This window comes from Pagrus major, chromosome 14 (assembly GCF_040436345.1).
Source record: "Pagrus major chromosome 14, Pma_NU_1.0".
NCBI lineage: Eukaryota > Metazoa > Chordata > Actinopteri > Spariformes > Sparidae > Pagrus > Pagrus major.
Window position 1 is genome coordinate 20,394,111 of NC_133228.1, and position 19,487 is coordinate 20,413,597.

General features: G+C 41.8%; 1 protein-coding gene and 1 long non-coding RNA gene across 2 annotated transcripts in view; one reads left to right on the top strand and one right to left on the bottom strand.

Annotated features, from left to right (window-relative positions):
- acss3 (acyl-CoA synthetase short chain family member 3) overlaps positions 1-12,755 on the bottom strand; it is a 50,254-nt gene extending 37,499 nt beyond the window's left edge. Inside the window, exons 1-8 of the mRNA XM_073480982.1 lie at positions 12,296-12,755; positions 9,915-10,059; positions 8,224-8,412; positions 6,411-6,545; positions 4,302-4,442; positions 3,492-3,572; positions 3,096-3,191; positions 1,144-1,295 (exon numbers count right to left, since the gene is read on the bottom strand). Coding sequence (XP_073337083.1) covers positions 1,144-1,295; positions 3,096-3,191; positions 3,492-3,572; positions 4,302-4,442; positions 6,411-6,545; positions 8,224-8,412; positions 9,915-10,059; positions 12,296-12,618 — 1,262 coding nt within the window. The 5' untranslated portion in view covers positions 12,619-12,755. The remainder of the gene's footprint in view (positions 1-1,143; positions 1,296-3,095; positions 3,192-3,491; positions 3,573-4,301; positions 4,443-6,410; positions 6,546-8,223; positions 8,413-9,914; positions 10,060-12,295) is intronic.
- LOC141008557 (uncharacterized) lies at positions 12,541-13,033 on the top strand. Its single transcript, XR_012180085.1, has 2 exons — positions 12,541-12,612; positions 12,701-13,033. It is a non-coding gene; the product is annotated as an uncharacterized lncRNA (long non-coding RNA).
- Positions 13,034-19,487: the final 6,454 nt, after the last annotated feature.

A 19,487-nucleotide genomic window follows, 5' to 3' on the forward strand; every position in this document is an offset into this window, starting at 1 on the left:
AAATTCATCTTCACTTGCTACTTTAGTGCTTCACGACGGAGTAAGGAGCAGGGACGCTGCTCTGGAAGGAGCTGGCTGAGGTGGTTCAGGCATCTGATAAGGATGCCTCCTGGGTGCAGACCTTTAGAGGTTTTCCACGTACAACCTCTTCCGCGATAGAAGACCCTGGGGTAGTCCCAGAAGTCGCTGGAGGAATTACAAATCTAATCTGGCCTGGGAACACCTAAGGATCCCCCAGGAGGTGCTGGGAACTTTTTCTGAGGACAGGGACGTAGGATTAGCACGACTCGAACCCAGATAGGCAGAAGAATTAATTAACTGTCGGATGGATGGATCTTTACTCCAGGAAACGCATCAAAATCAATGTCTGGTTGTGAAAAAAAGGCAGAATTACCACAGCAGTCCAGGGCAGAGCACTGACTGCACTGCAAGACAGACAGGACAGGAGTCACACAGACAGAGCGTCGCTTCATTGAGCGACAAAGGAAATGTAGGTCAAACCAGAACAAGGGAACGATTCCACAACAACCTCGAGGTAATGATGGCAGAGAGTGCACAACCCAAGTCGGCCACAGAGAGAGTGCAATCTGAAAAGGCTCGTTTGGAGACGACAACATGGTGGAACCTCGAGATAATTTCGTATGCGAGCTGTGTAAACTACAGTCAGCTACAGTAGCAACCTGAGGGCTGACCTGTATAAAAATCAGGCCATCCAATTTTAAAACAATCTTTTACTTGGCATCCAGCGTAGCTTCTTAAAAACCTGCCTGCTTTGTGTGTGGGCTTCTTTCACGTCAGAGATTTTCAATCATCGTTAGGGCTGAAAGCAACTATTGCACTCACATCAATCAGTGTGTGAAACGTTGGAAAAACTGTGAAAAATCACCGTCCCAAGTTTCCAAATATCTCCAAAGTTGCTTTGCTTTGTTCTGCACATTAAAATCACATAAAAAGGGCGGAACAAGATTGATTGATATGTTCGTCTCCTGTTGATTTCATTATCTTTTGCTCAAACTAATCATTTTAGGAATAATCTCTATGGTTCCAGGCATTCCTTCGCCTCGTGCATAATTCACTTCTGCAGCAGTTTGTTTACTCCTGCTTTCTTGAGAATTTCCTGTTGTACAAAGTGTTGCCACCTACCTTGACAAGGGGTATTTTTTCCCGATGTCAGCATGGGGATCCTGCTGGCGAATGGCTCTGATGGCGGTGGGAGCCGTGAACATGGAGGAGGCGCCGTTTTCAGACAGGACGCGGAAGAACGCCCCGGGGTCCGGGGTCCCCACGGGCTTACCCTGTAAACAGACAGTATCGCAACAGCTGGTTAGTTCATAAATTGCAACACGGATGCAGGGATATAAATCATATGGATGGACGTACAGCAGATACGCGGATTATCACGGAAGCTGGAAAACATTACAGCAATATTTCCACAGTACAAATTTACTCCAACCTTTAACTACTGAGCATGAATATTCATAGAGCAGCTGTTTAAAATGGAGAGGCTGCCTTCCAGACAGATGGTCCCAGGAATCCAAGGATTAGAAAACACAGTTGCACTATAGGAGTATTGTTTGTCTAGAAGAAAGGATAAAGACAAAAGACGCCTGCGGGCAGGAGCCTCCAACAGCAATTTTCATAGTGTTTCTGCCATTTAAATAGCCTGTCCCCGCAGCGAGACGACATGTAGATGAACGAGAGCGGTAAACAGACGTGGTGAGCTCTGGCTGTCATTTTTGCTCTGGGTAAATATTTGTCTCGGTGTATTGATCAGAGGGGAAGGCAGAAGGTGGGCAGCGTCTTGCCTGGAGATAAAGAGCAAAGAAACACGTGAGACAACCAGCGTGGCTCAAGTCAAACATTGATTTAGGAAGACAGATTAATTGATCGCCCGACAGTGCTGCTTCCGACGGGTGAGAAAAATCGGAGCGCTGCTTGTAATGAGCGGCCTTCAGCATGAGAAATAAACTGTAAGATGTGCTAAGATCAACAGAATCATCCCTTTGAGCCCTGATCTGCGGATTTAGTTGCATGCTAATAATCACATAATATCAGCCTGCATTGAAAATGTACTCCACCAGTCAGTGGGTGGTGCAGAGCAAAGCCAAATCACCTGTAATAATCTGATGCTTCAACATCAAGAGGCCGCTCAAAACAAATTATGCGACATTTTTGTTTTTTTAAGCTTTTATTTCTTATTATTGCTGAAACAAGTATTTGCCTGTGGCAGAAATACAGCACTGGAGAAGAAAGCAGGAGTTTTGACTAAAGAGCAGCGAACTTTGAGACCATCGCGGCCCGAGGCATCTTACCACCACCCAACCGGACCTGCTGGTGAGGAAGAGGGTCGGAGTAAGAACCGTGTTAATCCATCTTGGTTTTAAGGCTGCTCCTGGCTACTGTTACAGTTGCAGGGAAAGAAAATGGACAAAAAGGACTCAGGCTGGATATTACCCAGAAAAATAAAAGGTGGAATCATGGCACAAAGGGAGCGTGTCTGCCATTAGGCAGCCAAAACAGCATTGTTTGTTATCTAACAGTGGAACAACTGAATTGACTGTGGAAACACTGCAAAAGAAAAAAGAAACACTGCTGATGGAGGAGGCAAAGAAGGCGGAGAGGACAGAACTGACAGGCCTTCACTCGATGGAGAGCGCTGGTGTTGTGTCAAAGTCTGTTCCCCAGTTAATACGTGTTCCCTCTTACCACCAGGGCTCAAGACGACTCAAAAGCAGCATTTTTTACTTCGATATCAGTCAGCAAAAATTGAGCAGGGAGTTGAAAAGTTGTCCATTTCTGCTCTAAATAGAATAATAAAATAACTTTTGTGAAAGACTGGGACGGAGAGAGCTGCAGTCTGTCTCTTGACAGTGATCTGTAGCAGCCAAAGTCAAAAAAACATGGTGAAACAGTTCCCCCGGCCCACATGGACTGGACTCATCAGCCAAATATGGATGTATTCAGCCTGCAGAGCCAACAAAGGCAGATATCAAACTGACATTGAAGCCTGTCTCGTACTGGCTTGTGAGTTTCATTGCACGTGTTTCTTGTTTGTATTTAGACAGAGACATTAAACCTCGTCCACAGCGACTTACCTCATAGAGGATCGTGCTGTTGCCATGGAGCAGAGGAGCGTAGCAGATGTACGAGTGACCGACCACCCAGCCGAGGTCTGACGCCGCCCACCAGACCTGCAACAGGTTAAAAATAGGAAAGATGAGATATGCACAGACTCCCTGTGCTGATTGAATTCTATTAACGTTATCCTCAATTTCATTTGCAGCTACTGTACTTGAAGGCATCATTAATGTAAATCAAATAGCTCCTGTTGTGTAAATCATGACTGTGAATGAAAATAAACACAAGTTATGACTGTTGGGCGGTGATCAAATCATCTTTCAGGTGCAGAATAATCCATCTCCGCCGTCTGCACGCTCTTTGTTCCCACGCGTGCCTCTGAGAACCGAGAATACGGTGCTTTATTGCCTTACATCTCCGGGACTGAGTCCATAAATATTTGACATGGTCCATTTCAGCATCACAGCATAGCCGGCAGTGTCTCGCACAACACCCTGAGGGACAAGATAAGGAAAAAAAACATCAGACTGGTGACAGGTATTGCACGAGGCTGAACAGGCAGGGGTTTAATATCAATCTAAATAGTCGCTCCGCACCGCCGCACTGAAGGCCCGGGCGGTGTTTTGTTTTCAAATGACTGCTCCTCAAAACCCATTCCAATTTCCAGCTTTTATTAGCTAATGGTGCAGTATAAATATTTCCCAGCAAAATAGCTTGTCCTCATGTCTGCAATTATAGAGTTTCTCTCAAAGTTATGGTCTCCCCGCAGCAGTAACTGAGGAAGTCGCAGTGATTCACAGAGGGAAAGAAGCTGGCAATAACAGGACTATTAAGCTCAAGAAGTTGCCAGCAGGTGGATATTTTATATCATCTGTTGGTCAAAGACAGAATGATGCTATTCGAAAAGGATCTGGGGCTTTTTCTCCATTTTAAACTGCCTGCAGGCAATCTCTCCCGCTCGAGCTCCGACTCCCGCTGTGGAAATGCTCGGTCTTATTTATGTCACCGTGATGGTGTTTGGATTGGGATTGTTTTGCACAGTCAAAGAGCAGATGAGTCACACCGCAGCTCTGTGCAGAACTGACAGCAGTTAGACAAACGGGGGGCTATAGTACATCCTATAACTCATCCGCGTGAGAGTGTATGTTTACATGACTCCTCGAACTCCATGAATAAAACATTGATTTCCATTTTCCCCCCGCTGCTGATCACAGCGTCGGTACCTTCGGGGTCCCTGTGGTCCCAGACGTATAGAGGACGTACAGAGGGTGGTTGGAGGGAAGAGGAACGCAGTCGTGCGGCCGAGCTGTGGCCATCTCTTCGTCCCAGTCCAGACTCAAGTCCGGTTTCATCGATACTTTCTCCTAAAAACACACAGAAAAATGAGGAACATAAACTTCTTCTATAAAAGTCAACAGTTCAAATCAGTTAAAGAATATAGTATATTTTACGTGGTGATATAATACCTCTTTACAAGATGTTTCCGTTCCAACTCCCATCAGTCGTTACAATATCGTTTAGTGATTTTGGTGTCACAGATTAATGCCCCTTACGTCTGACATCTGTTCCTCTGACATCTGTGAATCTATTTGATTCTTTTACTTCATTAACATTTAAATCGTCCCCGGAGGTTGAAGAAAAGACTTGATCATTTATTTCTTTGGTTCTTAGCGAATGAGTCCAAGACAAAGACACCTTTTGAATAATATCACACAGAATCTTGGGGAAGAGGACGGAGAGCAGAGTCGGTTAATGTATTAGTCAACCATATTGATAATTGACAGTTTGAGTCAATTTTCAAGCAAAAATGTCTTTGTCATATTTGATAGTAAATGAAAAAGTCTTTGGGTTTTTGACTGTTGGTTGGTCGATAGAAGCAATTTTGGCTTCTGGGAAACTGTGATGAGCATTTTTTTCAGACTTTTTTGACATTTTAGAGACTAAACAATCGATTAATTGAGGAAATATTTGGCAGATTAATTGATAAAGAAAACTTGAATTAGCACCTTGTGGATGTATGCCTCCACGCACCAGTCAATCTGCTGCTTCTGCACTTTGCCGTTGAGTAATGGGCAGAGCATTTTTAGCATAAGATTATGATGTCACCCAGCATTTAACCTCTGACCTTTTGGATATCAAATACCTTAACTTCATCATGCTATCCTGTTAGACATTTGTGTAAAACTGTAGCATAATTACTGTATGAATTCTTGAGTTATGGCGGGTCATAGTGACCTTGACCTCTGACCTTTGACCACCAAAATCTAATCAGTTAATCCTTGAGTCATAGTGGACATTTGTACCAAATTTCAAGAAATTCCCTCGATGAGTTTCTGAGATATCGCCTTCACAAAACGGACGGACAACAGAAAAAGCCAGCTTTCTAAATAGCATCACTTTTTACTGGCTTTACTCAAAGTCAAGTCTGAGTTTAACTTGCCTGATTTAACGAGGCGTTCACGTTGCTCACAGAACCACAAACTCTTGCTTACCAATTGCCTGATCGAGCGGCCGCAACCACCCTCAAAGCGGTGCCTCACACTATTTTTAAGGGATCGAGTTTCCAGTGAATTTCATCAGAAACTACTTCCCTGATAACAGCCTCATGTCCTCCGTGTATATCTCCCAAAATAAAGACGCAACGCCCTGACAGAGATCTCATAATTCACCAGATAATTCACTGATATGTATCAGAGTGTCCAAACCAGACAAAAATAAATTGTGTAATGTTAATACAAGAACATCGCGGAGTCAGACAGAGGAAAGTGGCGTAACTGATAACACAGAAGGAGGAAGGAAAGGAAATTAAAGAAGAACGAGGTCAACACTGTGCAATCAGCTCTCTGGATAATTTCTGTGTTCCAGGCCTACAATTCAGCGCTTTTCTTTTATTTCCTGTGTGAAAGTGAAGCAAATTTCAGTGTGCTGTATAATCATTCAACACAGCTTAGCCTGCTTTCAAACAGGATCTGTGCCAGGCTGACTGTGACAGGTGGCAACCTCCATCCATCCCTCAGCTGCAGACGTACAAGACACACTTTTTCCACTCTCTTAAACCTGCTACACATCTTTCCATCTTCTGCTTCAGTGGCAGGATTGTTTTTTTTTACACCGTCTTGCCATTCATACACTATTCTTGGCAATAAACCTTTATAATCAGATGCTTTAAATACAGATTATGCTCTCTTACAGGTTCCCCAAGCCCAAACACCAGCTATTCCATGATTGAGCTAATCAACATATGGATGCCATATACATTTACATTCTTGTAGCAGGTTTAGAAACAACACCATATTGTCTAATTTAGCGTTCTGGTACTTTGTGCTTCTTACCATGTTAGGCCTGTTGTAGATGAGGACCTTCGAGGGCCTGTGAGAGCTCAGCTCCAAGGCCTTCTCCACCAGAGGGATGTACTCCACTCTTCTGCCTGGCTCGATGCCAAACGAGGCTGTAACCATCAGCTTGGGCTGAGAGACACAGAGATGAGGTGAGAATCAGACTGTGTTGAGATGATCATCTGAAGATATATTAGAAGCAGGAGCTTGTGTTCCCATCACACTGGCCAACCTGACACACTGTTCTGCTGCATTTTTAACAGGGTATTAGTGTTATGAGCCTGTTGCCCGTGGCAGCGCTTCAAATTCACTCCACATTAGCCTTATTAATATGCATGTGGTAATGATTCCATAGTAAACAGTGGGCTTACAACACACCTCAGGTGCTTCTCCAGAGGCAGAAGTGTTTACTGTAAGTTTTGAGATTTTAAAGTTTGATGCACAGATGCCAAAACCTTGCTTTAAGGTACATTACAAAACCCTATTGTGTACTGTGGTTTAATGATACCGACCACAGAAAGCAGTATCTTTTAATTACGCTGTACATGTAAAAGCCAAACTAGGTACAAGACTTGAAATTAGAAATAGCTATAAGCTCGCTGTGCAGCACATTAGTTAAATACTTTCTGCTGGAACTATGTGAAGCTGCATCGACCCTATTAAATGAAATTCAAATAAAATAAAAATAAAGGTGCATATTTGTAAGGACCGACCACCTGTCGAATTCATGCTCAACAAAGTGGGGGAAGCATATCACCAGAGTAACCACTAACTCCTGCTAACTGTAGCTGCTGTTAGCTAGTTAGCTCATTTAGCTTTGCAGTCTGGAATGAGAGCTCATGGACAGCAGGGGAATGTTTGAGTCGTTTACACAGCGAGCACATGAGCTTTGGAAAGCGGGAAAGAAGAGGGGCTAGCGGATTAGCATGCTAACTTGACTCCTGTAGATGTCTCTGCAACTCAACACATAGACGTCTTCGACTTAACGTCAAAACTCTCATCACATTCTGTTGTTATTTTAAGTTAGTTTTTGAATCAGTCAAACTAATTTTCTTACATACTGCACCTTTAACACCAGGATAATTTATTTGCCTCTTCTCCACGCTCATATTGAATGACGAAAGGGAATCAGTGAACCTCAACAATAAGAGTTTGGACACTTGATTAAGTACCTGAAGGGTGGAAAATTAGCAACAGCCGAATGCTGCTAAAATACAGAAGAGGCTTTCAGATACAGAATGATGATAATGACTCGATTGTGCATTTGAACATTTATCTGTCAGTGGCTCTTACATTTTAAAAAAGCTAATTGCTCACCCTGACAAGCTGGTGGTAACACTGTTTTTTCTTCAGATTTATATTCGTATAAACACATCACTCCACAAAGATTATTATCTTCAGAAACACTTCCTGTAATAATGTCAAGTTGGTCGACTCATTCTTCTGTTCGCCTGTTAAAAAATCTCACCGCAGACAGCTTTGACATCATTCTCGAGTGTATGGCTGTGAAAAGAAAAGGCAAGCCAAGTGCTTTCTGCTGTGAGTGATTCATTTTGAGCTTAACGACACAAAGAAGCCTCGGGCACCTCAGGCTCTCAGTGTTTCAGATACTTTTGCAGGGTGAAGGCCGCATGAAAATCAGAAATGGAAAATTATTAGTTGCAACCATATTATTACTATGCTTCAAATTAGGATATAAAAGGGTTACAAAAATCCATCACATGACCCTGTCAATAAATTTAATGTAGCCCTGACTTCATGGCTTAAGTACGGAGAACTCTCAACCATAAGGTGAACAAGATTTTCTAACCTTGGCGTGATCGATGCGAACAGAAAGCTCTTTGGAAGCGAAGCCGCCAAAGATGAGGCTGTGTGGGGCACCAATCCGTGCACATGCCAACATGGTGAACATGGCCTGCGGCACCATGGGCATGTAGATGACTACCAGATCTCCTTTCCGTACTCCATTCTTCACCAAGACTCCTGCTAACCTGGACACCTGGAACAAGACGTAGAGGAGACAATGAAGCTTCATGTCAACGTGCATTTTGGATGGTGGCCCTGCAGGCCAACACGACACATGGTGGTGTGTTTCCTGAAATGTCATTGTGCTTCCTGAAGTGTTATTGTGCTTCCTGAAGTGTTATTGTGTTTCCTGACATGTTATTGTGTTTCCTGACATGTTGTTGTGTTTCCTGAAAAGTTAGTGTTTCCTGAAATGTTGTTGTGTTTCCTGAAGTGTTATTGTGTTTCCTGACATGTTATTGTGTTTCCTGAAATGTTATTGTGCTTCCTGAAATGTTGTTGTGTTTCCTGAAAAGTTAGTGTTTCCTGAAATGTTATTGTGCTTCCTGAAGTGTTATTGTGTTTCCTTACATGTTATTGTGTTTCCTTACATGTTATTGTGCTTCCTGAAATGTTGTTGTGTTTCCTGAAAAGTTATTGTGTTTCCTGAAATGTTATTGTGCTTCCTGAAATATTGTTGTTTCCTGAAAAGTTATTGTGCTTCCTGAAATGTTATTGTGCTTCCTGAAATGTTATTGTGTTTCCTGACATGTCATTGTGCTTCCTGAAATGTTATTGTATTTCCTGAAAAGTTATTGTGTTTCCTGACATGTTGTTGTGTTTCCTGAAATGTTATTGTGTTTCCTGACATGTTATTGTGTTTCCTGACATGTTGTTGTGTTTCATGACATGTTATTGTCATCCTGAAATGTTATTGTGCTTCCTGAAATGTTGTTGTATTTCCTGACATGTTATTGTGTTTCCTGACATGTTATTGTGCTTTGACATGTTGTTGTGTTTCCTGAAAAGCTGTTATGTTGTGTTTTGGCCTTCAGGGCCACCGTAGTTTTGGCTGAGTTCCCACTGCGATAATTGTTCATGACTACTATAACCACATACCTACTTTAACCAGTGATACTAAACATAACGTGCAGTTTTTGTGTTATTACTAGGACGAAAATTGTGAAATTATCATTTTAAATTAAGTATTAAGTCTAGTACTGGTTTCCCTCCAATTGGGCATAGTCTGAAAAATGACTGTCTTTTTGTAAACCAAATTAAATTAAGTTATTAATTCTTTTTTGCTTTGAGGAAGAAAATGTAAAATGCTGTGGGTTAACTTCTGCTCATTCAGAACACATTCTCATTACAGTGCATGCAATTTGGCCGTGATTGAAATGAAGCAACCACCCAAATGTCAATTAAGTTAATTATTTCCCACTTCTTCTTTTCAATTATTCTGTTTTGCTGTCCTCCGTGCTAATGGTGGCTCAGTCCAGCTGAAAGACTTGGCCGACTGTCTCAGCTAAAGGATGAAGAATGTATTTATTGTCATGGCAACACTGACAAATTCTAATTTCAGAGCTTGGGTGCATGCCTCACAATCCAATTTTTACCACAAATCCTTGCAATCCAAATCAGGCTTCACCAAAGTGGCTAATCCACCTCTTTGTTCTGCTCGGTTCTGTGACTTCTGCCTTTAATAATAACAATTACCTGGTCCTGAAGTTCCCTGAAAGTGATGATCTGTTTGGTTCCGGTCACTGGGCTGTCATAAATGATGGCGGGCTGCTCTCCACGGCCGCTCTCCACATGACGATCCACAGCGTTGTAGCACATGTTCAGCTTCCCTCCAACAAACCTGACGGAGACAAACATCAAGATAAAATATGAATATTCATATTTAGAGACAAAATAGATCCTATGCCACAGCATCTCTAAAAAATATACTGTCCTGAATGTCTTTTTTTGTCTCGCAGGACTCATTGCTTTAGCCAAAAAACGGGGAAACAACTTGATAAAATCAGCTCCAGGAAAAGCATATGCAGTTGTCTCTGCCAGCAGCACACAACAAATCAACCTACTTGATAAAGCGACAGTTTCAGCCCTGGTGCTGTGCATATGGATGAAGAGCAGCAAGCAGGTTGAACAGATGGTGTCTGGGAGCTGCTGTTTTGGAAGCCAGAGAGACTCTGTGGCTGTGTCCTTCATTTTAACATAACAATACCTGATTCAGGTTCGGCCCAGGATTTTTGCTACCACAGCCCGACAGTGGCAAAAAAAAACATCCACCAAACACAGAAACAAAAGATCATTTTTCATTCTCAATGCATAAGCTTGTACAGTCTGTGGGCTGCCTTGCATTTTAATAATGTTTGCTTTGCCAAAGAACAGCAGGCGAGTTCAAACATCCTTCACGGAAATAAGATTGATTTTTATCTGCCAGTAAACACTCTAATTTATGTGGACACAACCTTCTCAATTGTGACATTTACGAAACACTTAAGTTTGTGCCTCTCTTTCAATAGTTTCATGCTGTTAGCTGGCGTTTGCTGTTAATTGTGCCAAAGATAAATACAAGACAAACTTTGAGAAAGCAGCAGGTTATCACTTTTAAACATTGTTTAAGACGCCTTTACCCAGATGGAAGGAAAATAATCCTTAATTTTTACCCTGTAAAAAAGTTGTGATGTGTTTGTTATACCAAATTTTCAACTCTCCAAGGCAAACAAAGATGGCAGCCGGATGTGACAACTCGTGCTTGTCTTGTAAGAATCACCACCACCAAATATAAGCTATTTATTTATTTTTTGATTATTATCAGCATCAGCATCACTACTTCCTGGAACCCCCTCAAATGCCCCTTGACCCACTTTGAAAACCAAGATACAGAATTACAATCTAATGACTCAACAAAATATGAGTCGAAAATGTAAATAACTTTGCGGTTCAAAGAATTACTACTACTGCTACTTCTAAATAAACAAACTTTTTGTTTTGAATAAACTGACAAACTGACCTTAAAGGACAACACAAATCCATCCTGTTTTACTTTTGTTTATATGTGGCGGACCCTGCCACCTTTCTAGCTTCAAGCATTGTTCTGCGGACCTTATTTTCCTCTGAGAGCAGCTTATAGACAAAATAAATATTCCTGAGTTTGTATTATTACCTCACGACTAACAAAACATTAAAATTCTGAGTTTGAAATTCTTCTCCAAAACTACATAGAGCCGCTTTAAGTGTCAAGCTGTCATCAGTGGTTTTACATTAGCATGTCAGGGTTGTGACTTTCTAAAAATCTAAGGTAAATAAAGTAAGACTTTATTTACCTTAAGTTCACAAACGCTCACCAATTTCAAGGTCTAAGGGATATTGTGAACTACAGGCTTTGCCTTCTTCAAGAACATATAGGTAGTCGGTCAAGTTGTTCTGTGTTTCCCCCAAACACACTTGACATTTGGAAACCTACTGTACCAGTATGGAAACACTGCAAAGTTTTACTCCACGGTTCAAACTAGTTAATGTCCTGTCCCACCTCAGATTCATTTCAGATCTAGAACTAGAATATTTACACCCTTTTTTAAAAGCTGCAATCTTCGCTGTAGCAGCTAAGCTGAAGCAATATAATGCACCTTGTCTGAAGTGGGTGCACAAGCACAACTGCACACTGAGCTTGATAATAAAGTATTTTCCTGAGACTTGCAGGGACAAGCTGATTGAAGCCATTTTGTTTGGTTTTTTCAGCTGTTTTCTTTACGCTTTAAAACAAGTCCCCATCTGCTTCAGTTGTTTAGGAGACTGCTGCAACTCTGTTTGGCTGTGACTTCCACTTTTGGGTGAAATGTTCCTTTAAGAAGCCACACAGGCTGTTTGAACTCTGTCCAAAGAGTTCATGGTGACATGTGATTCTGTGGCTTGGTTGTGAAAATGCTCATACACTTGTCTTACTTTATTTTCTACAGGTTCACAAACTTTCAAGGATTTCCAGGTCTATGGGATACGGTGAACAACAGGCTCTGACTTCTTTAAGGAGATATCGGGCAAGTTGTTCTCAGTGTTTCCCCCAAAACACTCTTTGGCATATGGAAACCTACCAGTTTGGAAACACTGGATCCTCAGCGTGCAAAGTTTTACTCCACGGTTCAAACCAGCTAATGTCCTGTCCCGCCTCACCCCAGAATGTCTCGGGGCTGTCTCTGGCCGAGGCGAAGGCTCGGCCGTACAGTGCGTCGGATGCATAGTCCCTGCAGAAATACTTGTGGCTGCTTGCAGATGCATGCGATCCTGCAGCTCTGTCGCCACGTTGCTGCTGTTGTTGTGCAGCAGAAACAGTCCACAGTGTCCTCACGGGTGTCCTCCTGCGTTGGAGGGGGGCGCAGTGGCTCGGGCGCAGGAGGCGTCTCATTTGGAGGTACATCGCTGCTCTGGGTTGTTTGTTTGTTTTTTAAGGTTAAACTCCCAGGCTTCCTCAACTTCTTCCGGTGTTTTCTTTCCTGCAGGTGAGAGACCCGCTCCTGCTGTTCATCTGATCGACGTCATGTGTGCGGGGGGGCCTCGCAAAAGGGCAGAAATCCTCACAATCGCCTCAAGGAATGCGAGTGAACTGGATGTAGTTGATGCAGGAGGAGCTTGGAGCCACATTCAAACCCGTTACACAATACATGAACACACGGGACTGCCAAGAACACGCAGCAGAGGGCTCAATTTGGTTGGTTTGCATCCATCCTGCAATGAAAAGCGTCTTTATTTTATCCTCACACAGTCTCCAAAAGATATTTAGCCTATGGCGTGTGTTTTTATCATGCAAACCAACAATAAATAATTGATTTTTATCTTTTTTTTTTTTTTTTTTTTACAGCTCGGAGCTCCTCTCCATCACAAATCTTTGTTTACTGGCGGCAGCATTAATTTTTCAGGCTTTCCCCCGGGTGGAATAAATAACGCTCCTCCTGTTAAGAATACACAAGTGATCAGGGAGTGCACTGCTGGGCTCGTTTTGAAGATATTTATGATCACAGTTGGACGTGTGGAGAGCTCAGAGTTGGATCTGACGCCACGCGTGCAGGTCAGGACGCGCCAGCTCCCCGCGTCCTCTCGCCGCCTGCGTGACGTGCGTCCCTGTCATCGCTGCGTTCATCCGAGCTGCTGGTAAACACCCATAATCCAGCTGGATGCGAGCCCCTGCACACTCTGGTGCCCCCCGGTTGAGTAACTCATGCATGTGATGTCTCAGGTCGTCTGTTTCTATTTATACACGCGGAGCAGTGTTTTCCATCAGACAGGCGGTCCTGGAAGCACCGTGCGCTTTCCAGGAAACCCTTTGTGTTCGTTACGTTACTCTCCAAATATGAGTATTTAAATTTAAATTCAAATTCAAAACAGACAACCAGCTTGGGTCTTCTTCAGTGGCTTGCATTGGAAATAAACAGCTGTTTGTCCAAAGTGACAGACAGGAGATGTAATGTATGAGCACAGCATCTGCTAGTGATGGAATGTAACTAAGTATATTTACTCAAATTGAGGTACTTGTACCCAGTGTTTGATAAGTACACACAGGTCATACTTGAGTACAAGTTAAGTGTTAAAATATTACTTTTGGTAAAAGTGAAAGTCACCTATATGAATAGTACTGGAGTAAAAGTCTTAAAGTATCTGATATTGAATGTACTTAAGTATCGAAAGTACAAGTAAAAGTAAATAAAATATATATTTTTATACTATCGGGTCGACAGATTACCCACCTGGACGATTATCGAATCCGAATGTGTTTTCTTTTGTTTTGTTTTTTCCAGTCTGATCACTGATAAAATGAATTAATTTATGTAATCTGCAAAGTAACTAGTAACTACTATTATCAAATAAATGTAGTGGAGCACAAAGTAGCGACAATATTTGCCTCCAAATTGTAGTGAAGTAGAAGTATAAAGTACCAGAAAATAGAAATACTCAAGTAAAGTACAAGAACCTCAAATTTATACTTAAGTACAGTAGTGGAGTAAATGTACTTAGTTACATTCCATCACTGCTTGTACTTTACTTTTTCCATTTTCTGCTCCTATACTTCCACTTCACTACATTTTGTAGGCAAATATTGTACTTCTTACTCCACTTTATTTACTATTTTACTTTAGTTACTAGTTACTCTGCAGATTACATCAGAACCAAAGTAGATTAATTATGTTTTTTTATTTTGCCAGGCTTATAATCGGTCGACCCATAGTGTACAGCATGTAAATACATGTAAATATATGTACTTATATTTACTTGTGCTTTTAGTACTACATTACCCAGAATGCAACTGAGCCACTGAGTGACATCACTGGAGGCAGTTTATCAGATTACATGCAGCTTCCTCCGGAGCCACAAAAGGCTTTATACTAGTTTTTTTATCATATATGCAGTTGTAAACAGACTTTAATGTGCAAAACTGGTGGAGTTACCCTTTATATACATTTACAGACTTTTAGACACTAACGTACATTTTATATATTTTATATGGAGTATGACTTTTGGGTACTTTTACTACACTGTTTTCCATATTCTTCTTAAATCCGTCACGTCCCAGTCTTATCCCCGTGGCTTTATCTGCTTGATTTTGTACCTAATATTTATTCAGATTCCACCACATTTCAACACAGCCTGTAAGTTACAATCTATATTCGGCTATAATCAAGACGGGCACGCCTCCCCTCTCTCCTCTCAGGCTGTAATTTGTCCAGCCAAAAGGTCTTGTTGAATCACTGCTCCAACAGACGCCGCCATAACTCTTTTTATTACAGTGCAGATGCTATTGGCAGAATATGTATCACTGTTACGCTCCCTGGCACCGGACATGCACAGAGACAGCACTAACTAATAGCAGCTTGCAAAGGCCAATCAGACCTAAATCAGAGTCCAAGATGGCTCATTATGGCCCCTCCATCTCATTCCTCTCCCCTGATTTAATGTGATGTGTGTGAATCTTTTGAAGCAGAAATCAGTCGACTGCCCTTCAGCAACAATTAGAGGCAAATTAGCAGAGTTTATCTACAAATGATTAAGTGTTTCTCTTTCCCCCGCAGAGTGTCTGAATATGGATTTGAATAATCAAATTAGCTTGAAGATAATGATTGCCATTCGACATAGATGCTGGAGTTGTCGGAGAGAGTTTGCGAATGATTCCTGTCAGCATTATGCGCACCGTAAAACAACTGATATATCAGCTGAGTGTATTTGCTTTAAGATGAATTCAAAACACTGGTACATCCAGGTAAAAGCCATTATTCCTGCTCGTTTAATGCCGGAGATACAGATGACGAGAGGCTGAAAGATACAAGAAATGACTTTTGAAATGTATAAGAAGAGCTGTAGCTCAACATAAATGGACGTCTAAATATTTCTTTTTACTGTCAGTCTATAAAAGCATTATTTAATCCTCTCGTTTTATTCAATGTTGTGATGTGACAAGACAGATAACGCGCTCCTCTTTGCTTTCTCCTCAAATGAACTGAGATTGAATCACTGTGGAGCCGCTGGATGCGACAAAGTGAATCAGCGTGCACTGTCATTACTTTTGTGTCGTGTGTTATCTCCATTTGACAAAGTAAATGGGCGCCGTTTTCCCTGAAGGGGGCGTCAGTAGCCTAATAGTTAGGTAGAAAGTTGTGTTGGAGGTTAAAATCCCATGACATGTGAAAATGTGTTGCCTTTAAGTGCCCCGAAGGTTAAAGATTGTAACTACAGAAAAGTCCAGTACAGTGTTGCTGTAAAGAAACGTGTGTTGTGTCGTCTTGCCTCATTGGAAAATGAATACCATTTCAGAAAGATGTCAGTAAACCTCCCACATGTTTACACGATGATCTACTTTGATTATCTGTCAGCAGCTGCCATGTTGGAGCTTCTTTATAAACAACAGCTGTGGGAAAAAGCAGCCTGTCACATCAAACCGTGACATAAACAACATTATTTTTTAGATTTTCTCAGTTCACCAAGATATTTTCAGCTTTGTGTCATGCCACATATAGATCATCATCAGTGCTACACAGGGATTAGAGTCAGTGGTTGTTACCGTCTTACCTGGACATGTGTGCTCATTTAGTGAATCAATCCTGCTCTGCTTCCACGTCGAACTACGACAAAGTAATGACAACTTCCCACAGTGCCGACAAGAGAAATCCAATGTATGGTAGCTTTTAAAGGCAACCAGCAGTGGCTCTATATATCACCGCATCTGATGAATAAATAGTCAGAACATAACATTTACATAACCCCTTCCTCAATCACTGGCATTGTACATTTCTTCAAAGTATGGATATGTTGAATCTTTAGGGTTTAGGCACAAAAACCACTTGGTTAGGTTAAGGAAAATATTGTTAGAGTTAGGGTTAAGCATTAGGCATTTCTAAAAACATAAAATGGCTATGTTGAATCTTTACATTTTAATATTATGTCGAGACAATGTTGTGGTTATGGTGTTGTTAGGTCAAGGCACAAGAACCACTTGGTAAGGATAAGGAAAACATTGTAGATTAGGGTTAAGTTGTAGCTAGTATAAACACTGGCATGTTGAATTTTTATGTTTCAGTTTTATGAAAACACTGGGGTTTAGGTCTGGTTAAGTTTAGGCACAAAAAATACTTGGTTAGGGTTAGGAAAAGATCATGTTTGGGTTAAGTTTAAGACAGAATAAACGCTGGCATTTGACATTTCGACAAACTAAAGTTACATTGAATCTTTAAGTTTCAATTTTATTTCATGAAAACACTGTAGTTTACGTCATGTTAAGTTTAGGCACGACAAACAATGGTTAGGTTTAGGATAAGATTATGGTTTGGGTTAAAATACCTGGTCTTGTCACCAGCAAAATGGCTGATAAATGCCAGGCTTTGTCGATTGAAACGCGAATCAAACGGGGGTATCGAACAGTGTTTGCAGTCGTCTCACTAACCATCAGGACACGACCCAGCCCCTCCGCCTCACATTACGAAACTCAGCTCGTATAGATGTCATCTGAATGTCTAAAATGTATTGAAGAAGTGTTGAGATAATACGTAAAAAAAATGTATCCGTGATTGGCAGAAACGTACAACGCTGACATTTTATTCTGGTGAAAGGGTTGTTTTTACACTTTTTTATATGATTATTGTATGGATTGAACAAAGAAGATATAACATGTTAATAAGTTAGCTTTAGAGGCGCTGGTGGGTGGATTTGTTTAGCTTTGGGAAGGGCTACTAGGCTAGCTGTTTCCCCCTATTTCCAGTCTTTATGCTGAAATAAACTCATAGGCTCCTGGCTGTACTGTACCATACAGACACGAGCGAATAAGCAAATTCCCCCAAATGTTTCCAAGACCTATTCCTTTAATATACAGTACCTGTTTGAATTTACTTTTTGAACGAGCCCTGATGGAGACTGGTGCCTACAAACTCTCTGGCGTTGCCAAATGTTAAGAGCTTTAATCCGAAAGGCAAACACACTTCAGTCCAGTGGTCCATATTTGTCCAGTCGACATGGCCTCTTGCATCTCCTTCTGTGGTGAGTGGAGACCTTTCAGAAATCAATTTACTTGCAGTTAGAGGGCTTTAAGAGCACTGCTGCGTAATCCCACCTCTTTAAAAAAAAAAAAAAATGAAGCAGAACTGTATTCCAGCCCATATGGATGAGGGCCTGTAATCTCCCCGTGCCCTCTTTTTCCGTGCGCTCTCTAAGCCATCTCTATCCGTCGGTCCAGCCCACCACTTACCACATCTGCATGCAGCTGGATAGGAACATGGGTGGCTGGGACTCACCAGCACATATGGACTGCGTGATTAGGTTTAGTAACAGTATTTCCATCAGAAACAGAGCAGATTACGATGATGAGAATATTCCCTGAAAGGCTCGAAAATGATGAAAATTGAATGTAACTGAATGTAACATCGATTTGACATTTTTTAAATTTCACTCCTGGACTTCACCACAGCAGTCAATTTGAGGTGAAGTGAGGTTAGTAATGATGAAATTGCTTCCCAAATGGGTTCAGGCTCAAGCAGGTTATATATTTTTTTGTGAAGCGAGCAGAATAAATGAGATTCAAATGATTTCAGTGTCAGTGATACTGTGCATCTTGCCCTGCATGAGGTCTAAATATTAGTCCTTGCCTCAGGTGTGCATTCCTGTTTACAGCTTGCATTTGTCACACCGAAGTCGTGGTTTGTGAGCCAAGTGTGACGTCACGCTGCCTTAACATGCCCCTCTAGCCCGGGGATTTGCTGCTTGTTTTTTGTTGAGCGCTGCCTCTGTCAACTGTAATGACTGGCCATGTATGAGATATGCTACAGCAGCAGGCATCATTAGGCAGCAGATCTACAGTAAATGAAGAGAGCCAGTGGTTTGGCTCCGTTCTGTGGTAGCATATAAACATGAGGATTAATCCTTAAGCCCTCCAACAAAGGTTCACTGCCATCATTCAGTCCTTATCGGGCTGCATGCAGTGCGTGTAGCCAAGAAATGAGATAACAGGCTGCATGGCTCAGTGGTTCACAATAAACCTTAATGGCAATGGTTGCAATCAGCTGATCTCTGAAGTGTAGTGGGTGAATGGCTCATGCATGGTGAAGCATTTACGCGTGCGGGCAGGAGAACACACATATACATTAGAGATGCAGCCACGGCCACTGGTTGACTTCTGTGAATGTTGCAGCTTTAAATGTGTTTATGTTCAATTTTGAATTGTATTAATCTGCTTTCATTTGTCACCACAAACACAACTGGAAAATGTCCCGATGTATAGTTAAAAATATCCAGTAGTTTCACGCTTACAGGTGTTGACTAACAGGTCAGAACAGTGGTCTCTGGCTTGGCAACTTTACCACCTATCCACCACAAACACTGCTGGAATATGTCCCCACATCTTGCTAAAAATAGCCACTGGTTTCACGCTTTAAAATGTTGAATCTCTATCCCAAACAGTGGACTCACCTAGCCGCCACGAACATAGCGTAAAATATCCAGTGGTGTCTTGTTTACAAATGTTGAAATGCCGCCTTGACCAGTGGTCTCTCGCTTAGCAACCATGTCGCCAAGCTGCCACAAAGACAGCTGGGAAATGTCCTGACGCCTCGTTAAAAATATCTAGTGGTGTCACACTTAGAAATGTTGAATCGCCATCCTGAACAGTGGTCTTTGGCTCAGCAACCGTGTCATTTAGCAGCAAAAAACAACGGCTGTAAAACATCGACCGATGTATTGGTTAGCCGATGTTATGAGATTATAATGCGGCAAAAGATGCTTGGGATAATTTACAAATATAACATTTCTGGTGGC